Here is a 12,214-nt window from a genome sequence, read left to right on the forward strand (position 1 = left end):
CCCCCCCCCCCGGGGGGGCCGCCGTCGTCGTTCGCCCCCTCCCCGGGCTCCGGGCGGCACCTGCGCGGGACTCGGTACTGCGGAGCGCCTCGGTGGGCCGAGCCCAGCTGATCGGAGCGGTTGTGCGCCGGTTGCTGCCGCCTCTGCTGTCCCCCGAGAACCCCCGGACCGGGGTCCGCCGTGCCTCCGGGTGGTGGCAGAGCGGCGGCGGGGAGCTGAGACCTCCCTCCCGGTGCACGGCCGGACCCGGGCACCGCTGCCATCAGCGCTGGCACCGGGTCCCTCGCTCTACCTGCCGCCGGGGTCCCCCAAGGGCAAACCCGGCTCAGGCTTTGTGCGCTTCCCGGGCCAGGCCCCTGCTCTGTGCCTCCGGGAATTGCACCGGCCATCCCCTGCTCGTGAGTCCCCTGCGTGACCGTGCTGCCCCAGTGCTGGCACTGCATGTCAGCATCTCCCCAGCCTGCAGAAGGGCACCCATGGGTCTGGCTGCTCCTGGCCCTTGAGCATCCTCTGAGCTCCCTCCTGCAAAAATGTTGAGCCTCAGGCCCAGTTCCTGCCACCTCTGCAAGAGCTGAGCTGCAGCTGGACAGGGACACGGGGGGCTCTGGGCCAAGGGGGTTCCCTGAGCTCCCAATGGGCAGTGGGTCACGTGTGTGATTTTTCTAAAGCAGCCCCCCTAATTGTGCTTACGTCGGCGTTGCTCACTGACACAATAGGTCGTGTCCGCCCGGGACCGCCTCCCCGCTCCTGGCAGCCTATTTTAAGCCGGCAGAGCTCCGGTCCTATTAATACCTTGTGTGGGGGCTGCTCCGTGCTGCCTGCCCTCCTGCCCCAGCAACCCAGGCTTTGGGGACCTCGTGCACACTGCTGCCCGTTACCAGGATGGTGAAGATGCCTCCCCAGGCTACGTGGCACCTCAAGGGCTGTGCGCTCATGGTTTTCCCAGGGGACCTCATGAGGTCCCCAGTCCCTCCTGAAGCCCCCGCTCTGTCTGCTCCCTACAGGGATGAGCGGGAGTGCATGTGGCTGCTTCACCTCTCTTTGCCTCTTTGCTGCACGCAGCCCCGGTGCTGCTGTGCGTCACCACAGGGTTTGGCCTTTGGTGAAGGTCAGGTGGCGGTGAGCCAGAGCTGGAGAGGGCACTGCTGATGGAGGAGGTCAGCCTGGGACGGCACCCCCAGCCCCTCCTGGTCTGCCACATGGCTCTGGGTCCCTGCAGGCCTGGTATTTCCCCGATGCTGGAGGGCTGCAGGTTCCGATCTCTGTGCAGTGCTGGATCCTGCAGCCCTGAGATCCTCAGGCTGAGCCCCAGGCACCACATGGGCTGAGGCCTTCGTTTGGGTGAATCTGGTGGGGATGGTGGGTGGGCACGCTGCTGAAAGAGCACACAGGCATTTGCTGCTTGCACTCCTCTGCTATTCTGTGTTTGGAGATGGTGATCCTGCCTGTGTCCCCAGGGAGGCTCTTATGTCCGCAGGCAGGAAAGGGGAACGGAGCGCATCCTCTGCCATTTAGCAGCAGGGAAGATTGCTCAGGTTTTGTCCAGGCTCATGGGGAGCTGCTGCCTCTCCAAACCCCATCCTGGTCCGTGTGCATCACCGTGTCTGTGTCTCTGTGGTCAGGTTCTGGGGAGCAGCTGCCTGGCCCCAAATCCCCTGAGGATGCTGAGGCTGTTCTGGGGCTCTGTATGTCACAGCCAGCCTGGCCCCCCCTGGCTGCAGTTCGGGCAGAGGGCACCCACTAATTGTGGGCTGCAGGCAGACCCTGCCTGATGACTACATGGAAGCATTTGCGGGAAGAGTTGCAGGCTCTGTTATTCTATGGGATTTCCAGAAAAGGTTGGAGTAGTGAATCTGAAAGTAGAGTCAGTGTCCGTGCTGGGAGCCCGGGGCTGGCTGTGCTGAGTCCGTTGGCCCCACGCAGCGATGGGAGCGCAGCTGTGTGGGGATGCAGCAGGGAGGGCAGTGTCCCCGTGTCCTCCTGGAGGAGCTGCTCCCTGATTCTTCCCTGAGTTCAGAGCAGAAAGTTTTTGTGAGCTGGGAAGATGCTGAAGGGGGGTGCTGGGCCCGTTCCTTCCCGCTGCAGGCTGTGACCCTTCCCAGCACCCTGCTGTCCGTCCCCTTCCTCACTGTGAGCTCTGGAGCAGTGCCGTCGCTCTGCGTGGGGGCCGGGCTCCATAGCCCCTCACTGGGAAGTGGCAGCTGGTGCAGCAGGGGGTGGATGTGTCACTCGGTCTTCTTGGCAGGGAACAGAGGAGTGGAGAAGAGCCCTGGCTGTGCCTGGCCTCCTGCTGCCTCTGCTGCTGGCTGCCCACACCTCACTCGTGCTGCCCAGCCTGGGCCAGGGTAGCAGGGAGAAGATGGGACGCGGCACACGGCTACGGATGTGTCACAGCCCCATTAGACCCAGAACAGCAGTGTCACCAAACGCAGTCCTGCTGGGTCAAGGTGTCCTGCTCCTCTCCACTGGGCAGCAGAGCTGTGGCTCCTTCCAGTGCTCCTCAGCCCCAGAGGCTTTTGGTTCCTCTGCGTCCCACTGTTATGTGCCGTTGCACTGCTGGAGATTCCCCCGAGGATAACGGGAAGGGAGCAGCAGCTGGGCGGCTCCGTGACCTGATGGGCCCGGCCCTGCACTCATTTAGCCGGGTAAGGAGCGGAGTCACGTGGCACCTGAGATTAGGATTGCTGTGCTTGCCAGGGCACTAATCACCGCAGGTAATTGGCTGAAGTGCGGTTTAGCACACACTGCAGAGCCGGGCAGGGCGTGGGGAGCTGGGTTTGGACGTGTTGTCCATGCCCGGCTGGGTGCCGGCAGTCAGCATTGCGGTCAGCGTCGCCGTGGGCTCGGAGGTTGGTCGGCTGCGCGGCTGTGATGCGCTCAGCTGCCCCGTGCTGGAGCTCTGCCCCGCCGCTGGGATTCTCCGTGCTCCCCGCAGGCGGTGGCGGGGCTCTCCCGGCCGCAGCGCCGCGTCCTCCCACCCACGCTGCTGACCTACTTTGTACCTTCGGAGCTCTGCCCGTCCCGCTGCTGCCCGCGCCCGGCCAAGCGCTGGGCACGGAGTAGCGCATCCCAGCTCGGCCGGCTGAACGCGCCGGAGCAACGCGCTGCTAGGAGCAGCGGCTTCGCTCTCCCTGTGCGTGAGCCCGGCGGCAGCGGGATGTGGATGCACGAAGCTGCAGCGAGCGCTGGGAGGTGCTGAGCGGCGCGTGCCCTGTGGCTCTCCTGAGCCCGTGCAGGGGCTGTGTCCGCTGCCAGCTGTGGGTGAGGGCTGCTCCGGAGCAGCTGGAGGCAGGTCCCGGCAGCTGCTGGGTGCGAGCGGGCCCCCCGCCCCGCGTTTCCTTTCCGGATGGATTTCCTGTTTTCTGCGCTGGGGCCCGGTGTAGGGGTGGGGCGCGCACCGGGCTGGGTGTGGGTCTGCAGGGCCTTGCAGCTCTGGCCCCGGCACGGCAACGAAGCTGCGCTCCCGGCTGCCGACAGGGCCACCTGCAAGTGGGTGCCGGGGTCTGGAGCTGCGGGGCAGCGCTGTTCTCAGATTGCTGCTCACAGGAAGCATCCTGACAGTGGTGTAGACGCTCAGCCCTTCCCGTGAGCCTGATGCCAAGCACTCCATGCCCAGCACTGAGGCTCAGCTTTGGGCTGAGCATCTCAGCAGGATGCCCTTTGTGAGCATCCTCTCCCTGCTTGGGCAAGCTGAGCTGGGTCCTCAGATGTTCCCGTGGCTTCTACCTCTGATCCAGCAGCGTCCAGCTAGCTCTGGCATAGGAATGGTGATAAGTGTGGTTTTTCCCTTTCTTTGGGGCGTCATTTCCCATTCACCCTTGGCCTGGAGCTGGCTATCTTGTCCTGATTGTCTTTGGTCAGGGCTGCCTGGACCCATAGAGCCAAATCCAGACCTTTTAGAATGAAACACTGCGGTGTGCATGCCTGGGCTGCCAGCCTGTGCTGCAGCAGCTCTGCCATGGAGATGTGAAAGCTCTTGAAGTGCTGGAGGAGACACTCCATTGTCCACAAACCCTGGCAGCTGGGAAGAGCCTGCATGTGCCAGAGATACCAGAGTTCCTGTGCCATGTGCCAGAGATACCACCAGATTAGAGGTGACTCACCATAATCTTGAAGAAGGGGATTAAATCTCCCTGCTGCACTACTTAATGAAATCTATGCCATAATATGCTCCCAGCCCTGCTGTTCCCCATCCCATCCCCCTTCACTTCAACCCATTGGTGGTAGGGTCTTCTCTTCCCCACCCTGGGGAACTGCTTCCTGCGTTGCCTGGGGTTGGTGCCTGGGGATGCAGGGCACAGTGGGTACAGGGGGGTCCTGCCAGGACCTTTCTCTTCCAGCATCCAGCAGACCCGGGGAGAGCCTGTGCACTGCTTTACCCCTGGGGGTGAGCAAGCGGTGGGGCAGGATCCGGCTCAGGGCCGGGAGCAGGAAGGAAGGAAGGAAGGAATGCAGAGTTAAAATAAGCCTGGCAGTGGGGGGAGGCCCCAGCTGGAGCAAACTCCTGACCTCCTGGGCCAGGGGAGAGGGTCCAATGAGTCCAGAGGGCTTTGTATGGCGTGGAGCTCCTGGGACCCCTGCCTATGCGTCAGGGCTGGGGTGGGAGCCTGGGGGACGGGGAGTGCGTGGTGCCTTGCCCTGATGGCTCTGCTCCTTCTGCCATCCCGGCAGGATGGCTCCCGGCAGCGGCCCATGCAGAAGAAGACAGTGTCCTTCAGCACGATGCCCAACGACCGGAAGATAAACAGTGCAGCTGCCTGCATCTCCTTCATGCTGGAGGGCTGTGAGCTGAAGAAGGTGCGCTCCAACTCCCGTATGTACAGCCGCTTCTTCGTGCTGGACGCCGACATGCGCTCCGTGCGCTGGGAACCTTCCAAGAAGGACTCAGAGAAGGCCAAGATTGAGATCAAATCGGTGAAGGAGGTGCGCGTGGGCAAGAAAACGCCCATCCTGCGCAGCAATGGCCTCTCTGACCAGTTCCCCGATGAGTGCGCCTTCTCCATCATCTATGGAGACAACTACGAGTCCCTGGACCTAGTGGCCAGCTCAGCCGACGTGGTGAGCGCCTGGGTGATGGGGCTGCGGTACCTGCTGTCCTATGGGAAGCACACGCCCGAGGCCCTGGGGTCCGGCCACCCCAGCCTGCGCACCTCCTGGATCTCCTCCGTCTTCGACCTCGCTGACCTGGAGAAGTCCGGCCGCATCCCCGTGTCCCGCGCCGTGCAGCTCATCAAGGCGCTTAACCCCGGCATGAAGGTGTCCACCATTGAGCTGAAGTTCAAGGAGCTGCAGAAGGCCAGTGAGCGTCCTGGCACCGAGGTGGCCTGCGACCTGTTTGTGGAGGCATACTGCGAGCTCTGCACCCGGCCCGAGATCTTCTTCCTGCTGGTGCAGTTCTCCAGCAACAAGGAGTACCTGGGCCTGAAGGACCTGCTGACGTTCCTGGAGGTGGAGCAGGGCATGGAGGGCGTCACGGAGGAGAAGTGCTTGGAGATCGTCAGCAAGTACGAGCCCTCCAAAGAGGGCCGGGAGAAGGGCTACCTGGCCATCGACGGCTTCACCCGCTACCTGCTCTCCTCCGAATGCTCCATCTTCGACCCACAGCACCGCCGTGTGTGCCAGGACATGGCGCAGCCTCTCTCCCACTACTACATCAGCTCTGCCCACAGCGCCTGCCTGCTGGAGGACAACTTCTGGGGCCGCTCGGACATCAGCGGATACGTCAGCGCGCTGGGGCTGGGCTGTCGCAGCATTGAGCTGGTGCTGTGGGACGGCCCCGATGGGGAGCCCGTGGTCTACACCAGCCCCTCGGCCGCCTCCTGCGTGCCCTTCCGCTCCGTGGTGGGGCTGATCGACCAGCACGCCTTCACCGCCTCCGCCTACCCGCTGATCCTCTGCCTGGTGGTGCGCTGCTCTGCCGCCCAGCAGCGCCTGGCCGCCCAGTGCCTGCGCAAGACGCTGGGCGAGAAGCTCTACCTGGAGCCGCCCAACCCCGCCGCCTCCTACCTGCCCTCCCCGGAGCGGCTCAAGGGCCGCATCCTGATCAAGGGCAAGAAGCTGCCGCCCGGCTGCGAGGACAGCGAGGGGGAGGTGTCGGACGACGAGGAAGGCCGGGAGTTGGCGCGGAGGCTGGGCCAGGAGGACCGCGAGGCAGCGGAAGGGGGGGCCCCGCAGCGCGTGCGGCTCAGCCGTGAGCTCTCGGAGCTGGTGAGCCTCTGCCAGGCCGTCCCCTTCCAGGACTTCGAGAGCTCGCGGCGCGGGCAGCGCTACTGGGAGATGTGCTCCTTCAGCGAGGTGGAGGCGGGCCGCTTCGCCAACGAGTGCCCGGCCGAGCTGGTGAGCTACAACAAGCGCTTCCTCTCCCATGTCTACCCCAGCCCCATGCGCATCGATGCCAGCAACATGAACCCACAGGACTTCTGGAAATGCGGCTGCCAGATGGTGGCCATGAACTACCAGACGCCGGGGCTGATGATGGACCTCAACACGGGCTGGTTCCGGCAGAACGGCGCTTGCGGTTATGTCCTCCGCCCCGCCATCATGCGGGAGGAGGTCTCCTACTTCAGTGCCAACGCCAAGGACTCCCTGCCTGGGGTGCCCGCACAGCTCCTGCACCTCAAAGTCATCAGCGGGCAGAACCTGCCCAAGCCAAAGGGCTCGGGGGCCAAGGGGGAGGTGGTGGAGCCCTACGTCTGCGCTGAGATCCACGGCATCCCAGCTGACTGCGCGGAGCACCGCACCAAGACGGCCCTGCAGAGCGGGGACAACCCCGTCTTCGATGAAAGCCTGGAGTTCCAGATCAACCTGCCTGAGCTGGCTGTGCTGCGCTTCGTCGTGCTGGATGACGACTACATCGGGGACGAGTTCATTGCGCAGTACACCATCCCCTTCGAATGCCTGCAGCCTGGCTACCGCCACGTCCCGCTCCAGTCGCTGTCTGGGGAGCCCCTGCCCCACGCCACCCTCTTTGTGCACGTGGCCATCACTGACCGCCGCGGGGGGGGCAAGGGGCACCGCCGGGGGCTGGCAGGGCGCCGGGGCCGCCGGGTGCGCGAGTATACGTCCACCAAAGCCACCGGTATCAAGGCCATCGATGAGGTCTTCCGGACGGCCACTCAGCCCCTGCGGGAGGCCACCGACCTGCGGGAGAACGTGCAGGTACTGGAGCCACACGGCACTGTGGGGTCTGGGGAGGTGGTGCTGGGCTGCGGGTACTGCAGTGCTCCTGGCCCAGCCCGACACTGCTCTCTGCCCGCAGAACGCGCTGGTCTCCTTCAAGGAGCTGTGTGGCCTGACGCCCGCCGCCAACATGAAGCAGTGCATCCTGACGGTGGCTGCGTGGCTGCTGCACAGTGACAGTGTGCCCAGCGTCACCCTCAACCTGGCTGAGCAGTACCCCCCCATGGAGGCACAGGGCCCCATACCCGACCTGCTGCGCAAGGTCCTCACTGCCTACGAGACGGTAAGTTCTGGGTCTGGGTGCTCTGGGGTCCGTCCTGCTCCAAGGTGTTTGCCTGCAGCCCTGTGCACCGGGGAGTCCCAGGATGGGTCCCGTCCTGGAGCAGGGAGGGCTGGCTGGGAGGTGCTCTGCAGGCATGGGGTGTAGGGAGCACAGAGGGCTCGGGGCTGCGCAGCTCCTCTCACTGCCCCTCTTTCCTCAGATGATCCAGACCAGCCGGACGCTGATCGAGTCTGCTGACGCAGTGCACAGCAAGCTCATCCAGGCGCAGCAGGCAGGTGGGTCTGGGGGTGCTGAGTGCACAGTGCTGTGTGCAATGTGCTGCGCCTCCTGGGGATGCTGTCCCCACAGGGGTCTTCAGAACAGCACCAGGCTGTGCGCAGAGTGTGCTGGCATTTCAGTCTGTGCGTTGCACGCCTGCAGTGCACAGCAGAGGATGAGTGGTGTGGGCATCAGTGCTCTGGGGCAGCACCTGGCTGGCTCGGGAGAGAGGCTTGTTGGGGCAGCCCAGGGCTTAGCTCTTTGGCCTTCCCACATCCTGGCCTTGCTGTGAGGAGTGGTGCAGGGATCTGCCCAGAGCCCGCAGTGAGGGAGCACTGTTGGGGCCGGGGGGCTGTGGGGGGCTGGGAGGGAGCGCACGGAGCGGAGGAGGCTGATGAGGAAGCAGAGAAGAGTCATTAGCTGCCAAACGCCAGAGTATAATTAGCATCAGAAATAACAGACTGAGGCTGACGGTAGAAGTCGCAACTGAATGTTATGACTTAAAAGACACATGGCTGAACCCACGCAGACAGGTGCTGCTGGCTGCCTTATCCGGCCCCGGGACCCATCTGCCCCAGGCACCACTGCCCCGCTCCCAACACCGTGCTGCTGGTAGGCACTAACGGGTAACGCCAAGGTCCTGTGTGCTGTAGAGGCAGCTGTGGCTGCTCCGTGGGACTGCTGGCCCCAGGACTGTGTGGGGGCACCCTGTAGGGCTGGGGGTGTTCTGGGCACTGTAAGGGACAGGGAGGAGAGGGTCCGTGCTGTGCAACCCCTGCCAGTGCCAGCTGCTGCCAGCAGCCCTGTTTGTTCCTTGCCTTGGCTGCATGACAGCCCAGAAACCTCCCCAGGCATTTGACTTTGAGCTCTGTTGCTGCTGTCAGTGATGAGGAGCACAGCAGGGGGGCTGGAGGTGCGGGCTGGGGGGGGCTCTGCATCTCCTGCACCACGTTGGCTGTGGGAGCCCTCTGCTGTGCTGCAGAAGTGAGCAGTGCCCCGTGTCCCTTGTCCTCCCTGGGGGCAGAGGTCTGGGGTGTGCTGACCCCTACACTGGGGGCCTGCAGCCATGACCTCTGTGCCTGAGTGCTGCTCCCTGCATTCACCCCACTGTGCCATGGTTGAGCCACAGCTGTATGGGCGCTGTGGGGTCTGGGGGTGCCGGCGGTGGGGCTGGGGGTGTGGGGAGGTGTGAGCTGATTGGCAGCGTGTGGGTGAGCAGGCGTGTGTGGGAGCCCTCGTGTGGGCCCAGAGCCAGTGCTGCGTCAGGGAGGGGTAAATTTAGCACCTGCTCACAAGAACATCATGTGCAGTGTGGGGGCACATGCTCCAGCATGGGGGGGAGGGGGGAGGGGCAACTGCTCCTCTCTGAGCCCCTCTGGGTGGGCTGTGGTATGGAGGGGCTGTGCCTCTGCCTGGGGTCACTGCAGCCCATCTCAGTCCTGTGGGCTTTGGGATCCAAACTCAACAAAGGATGGCGGTGAGGCGGTGGGGGCTGTGTTGGGACATCATTCCTTATTGGGAGGGGGCTGCTGAGGCTGAACACGAGGTTCTCTGCTGGGTGATGGACGTCCCGTCCCCATCCCCTGTGGCAATGGCTGTCCCCCCACGCACCGTGGAGCTGAGCAGAGCTCTGTGTGCCACAGGTATGGACTTCCACAAGGAGCTGCACCGCATCGAGGCCAAGGAGGGACTGCGGGGACGGAAGTTGCAGAAAGCACTGGAGAGCTTTGCCTGGAACATCACCGTCCTGAAGGTGAGAGGAGCACGCTGTGCCCCTGTCCCCTCTGCTGCTGACCCTGCTGGTGTGCAGGGAAGCAGGACCAGCATCGAGGAGATGCTCCAGAAGCACAGGCTGGTTGTGGTCCACGATAATCCTGAGCCCAGCACATCCCTGTGCTGCATGGCGTGGCCATGCACTGGAGGTGGCACAGAGGGACTCAGCAACGTGGCTGCATTCCCTGATGTCTTCTCCCCCCGGCAGGGCCAGGCTGACCTTCTCAAGCATGCCAAGGCGGAGGCGCTGGACAACCTCTGGCAGATTCACAACGCCGGGCAGTCCTGTGGCATCGGCAGGAACGGTTTGGCCTCGCCGGAGCCGTCCCGGCTGCGCGCACCACTGGAGCCCATTCCTGAGGCAGAAGGAGGCAGCGATGCCGCGTCCTGCTGACCCCGGCCTGGGGCTCAGGCAGCCCCCATGGAGCAGCCTCTGCTGCAGGAACAGGAACTACAGAGCCTGTGTCACGGTTGGGGATGGGAATAGGCAGGGTGCTGAGGGGCTGCAGTGGTGCCAGCAGTCATCCATCTGCCTGCAGACACTGCAGGGCACTGGGGGGCCCCACTCCTGTCTGCTCCCTCCAGCTTCCCAGGCCTCTTCCATCTGCTTCCAGAGCGGGTGCTGTGCTGTGGGACCAGGGGGTTGGACTGCTGGTACCTGGCTGTGTGCATGCACCCCCAGCCTGCTGTGCCACCAGCCCTGTAAGAACTGCCCCTGTGTGGGCTCTGGCTGTCAGGGCTGCAGATTCTGCCTTTGCCAGCCCTGGAGACTGCCTGCATGGCTGGAAGGGGTCTGTCCAACCACTGTCCCTTCTCCCAGGATTTTCCCAGGTGTCCTCGGGCCCCTGCTGTGCAGAGGGGCTGGGAAGGCACCTGTAGGGAAGCTGGCAATGGGTCCGGGGCAGTGGGACCGCTGCAGAGCGGGGCTGCCGGGAGCTGTGTCCTCTGGCGTCAGGGAGCTCATCCTGGGCTCGTCCCCTGAGCGAGCTCACTGCGGTGTGGGCTGTGGGTCAGGGGTGGTCTGGGGCTGCGGAGCACTCTGTTTATAAAGTGTGTGAGACCCACGCTGCTGTCCCTCTTGGTGCTGGGGCTGGGGTCACCGAATGAGACGGGTGGCAGTGGCAGTGAGGGCACCATCCTTCTGCCGGTTCCATTTGCACCGTCCCCGCACGTCAGCGCAGCACGCAGCCGGCGGCTGCCCGGCGCCCCTTTGTTCGAGCGGTAATTAGCCTAATGGGGCCACGCGGAGCTGACCCGAGAGCTGCCGTTGTTGGGAGCGGTTGGCGCTTCCCCCGGCGCTGACCTTCACGCGGCTTTGTGGGGCTGCGGGTCCCTCGGGTAATTATGGCTTCATTAGTGCCACGCACCCCGGTCCCGCGCTGCACCCACATAATACAGAGCCACAAATGAGGGGAAAGGCCTGACCGGTTTCCGAGCTACCGACAACAAAGACCACGCATCTCCCAGAGACCGGACGGTATTTTTGGCAGCGCTATTGTGCGGGGCCGGGGGCTGGGGGGGGCTGCCCCTATAAAGCCCCGGTGTGCGGCTCAGGGCTGCGTTCCTCAGCCCCAGCAGGACATGCGCCAGCGCCGCTCGGCCACCTGAAGACACCCAGAAGGATGGAGGTGCCCAACACCAAGGTGGGGCTGGGGGTGGTCAGGGGCACTGCTGGGGTCTTGTGAGAGCTGGGCCGGTTCCCCGGTGAACGGAGGTCGGGGGGCTCAGCCCTGCCTGAGTTCCCTGCGGGACGCACGCAGCACCGTGCTTTGGCACGAGCCAAGTGTGGCTGCTCCCGCTGCTCCTCCGCAGCACTCGGTGACGAGGGGAGGGCGCAGGCTGTGTGCCGGCACAGGTAAGTGCTGGCGAAGATATCTGCAGCCAACTCCTGCTCACAGTGTGGTTTCTGGGCTGGGATGGCGGGGCAGGAGCGAATCTCCTTGGGGTCCCCTCCGCCCCCGATGTGCCCCAAAGAGGCGATGCTGCGGGTGCTGCGGCAGCGGAGATGAGCGGGCAGCCTGCAGGGGGGGAGCTGAGCCCTGTACCAACGCGGCCGTTGTCTGGCAGCTGCAGCGATCCGCCTGCCTCCTGCTGCTGCTGCTGCTGCTCTGCTCCCTGGCCGGGGCCCGGCAGAGCCTGCCCGAGTGCTGCCGGCAGAAAACCTGCTCCTGCCGTATCTACGACCTCCTGCACGGCATGGGCAACCACGCCGCCGGCATCCTCACGCTGGGCAAGAGGAAGAGCATCCCGCCGGCATTCCAGAGCCGGCTGTACCGCCTGCTGCACGGCTCCGGCAACCACGCGGCGGGTATCCTCACCATGGGCAAACGTGAAGAGCGCCCCTGCACCGCCTGCCGCGACGCGCAGAGCTGCGCTGTGGGCACTCAGCCGACGGTGACCCCGAGGGGCGCTGCTGCCAGCCCCAGGGAGTGCCAGGAGCACGCCGAGAAGGACCTGACCAAGGGCAGGGGAGCGGCGAAGAGCTTTTACTGAGATGGGCTGCGGGGCGGGGAGGGGTCCGCGGGGGGATCAGTGCAAATAGCGCTTTTAAATACCTGCCTGTGGCCCCGGCCAAGGCTGCTCGGCACACTTGGCCTTTTACAATAAACGGTAGCCCGATGTCAGCCGGCTCCGCCTCGTCCCTGCAGGGGCCCGGAGGCACGGCTCTGCCGCGGGGCTGCGGTCCCGCTGCCGGCCCCGGCCCGAGGGTGGATCCCGCCC

The 12,214-nt window shown here is 64.6% G+C and overlaps 2 protein-coding genes across 2 annotated transcripts; both read left to right on the forward strand.

The window, feature by feature from the left end:
• Positions 1 to 3,432: 3,432 nt before the first annotated feature.
• On the forward strand, positions 3,433 to 10,557 carry LOC122188931 (inactive phospholipase C-like protein 2). The gene is made up of 5 exons (XM_042887615.1): positions 3,433 to 7,158; positions 7,259 to 7,462; positions 7,662 to 7,737; positions 9,364 to 9,473; positions 9,702 to 10,557. The coding sequence occupies exons 1-5, from the start codon at positions 4,555 to 4,557 to the stop codon at positions 9,885 to 9,887; spliced, it is 3,180 nt and encodes a 1,059-aa protein (XP_042743549.1). The 5' UTR covers positions 3,433 to 4,554; the 3' UTR covers positions 9,888 to 10,557.
• Positions 10,558 to 11,115: 558 nt separating this feature from the next.
• HCRT (hypocretin neuropeptide precursor) lies at positions 11,116 to 11,986 on the forward strand. Its single transcript, XM_042887623.1, has 2 exons — positions 11,116 to 11,136; positions 11,561 to 11,986. Exons 1-2 carry the CDS (start codon positions 11,116 to 11,118, stop codon positions 11,984 to 11,986), a joined length of 447 nt encoding a protein of 148 aa, XP_042743557.1.
• The last annotated feature ends 228 nt before the right edge of the window (positions 11,987 to 12,214 follow it).

Source organism: Lagopus leucura, unplaced genomic scaffold (genome assembly GCF_019238085.1).
Source record: "Lagopus leucura isolate 7727_CA_CO unplaced genomic scaffold, USGS_WTPT01 Super-Scaffold_100094, whole genome shotgun sequence".
NCBI classification, from domain to species: Eukaryota; Metazoa; Chordata; class Aves; order Galliformes; family Phasianidae; genus Lagopus; species Lagopus leucura.

Bases quoted from the DNA above. Each gene is read 5' to 3' on its own strand.
- LOC122188931 (XM_042887615.1), top strand. From the start codon at position 4,555: ATGGCGTGGAGCTCCTGGGACCCCTGCCTATGCGTCAGGGCTGGGGTG. The intron at 7,738-9,363 runs GTGGGTCTGGGG...TGTGTGCCACAG, and splicing joins CATCCAGGCGCAGCAGGCAG to GTATGGACTTCCACAAGGAG. The intron at 9,474-9,701 runs GTGAGAGGAGCA...TCCCCCCGGCAG, and splicing joins GGAACATCACCGTCCTGAAG to GGCCAGGCTGACCTTCTCAA.
- HCRT (XM_042887623.1), top strand. From the start codon at position 11,116: ATGGAGGTGCCCAACACCAAG. The intron at 11,137-11,560 runs GTGGGGCTGGGG...GTTGTCTGGCAG, and splicing joins TGGAGGTGCCCAACACCAAG to CTGCAGCGATCCGCCTGCCT.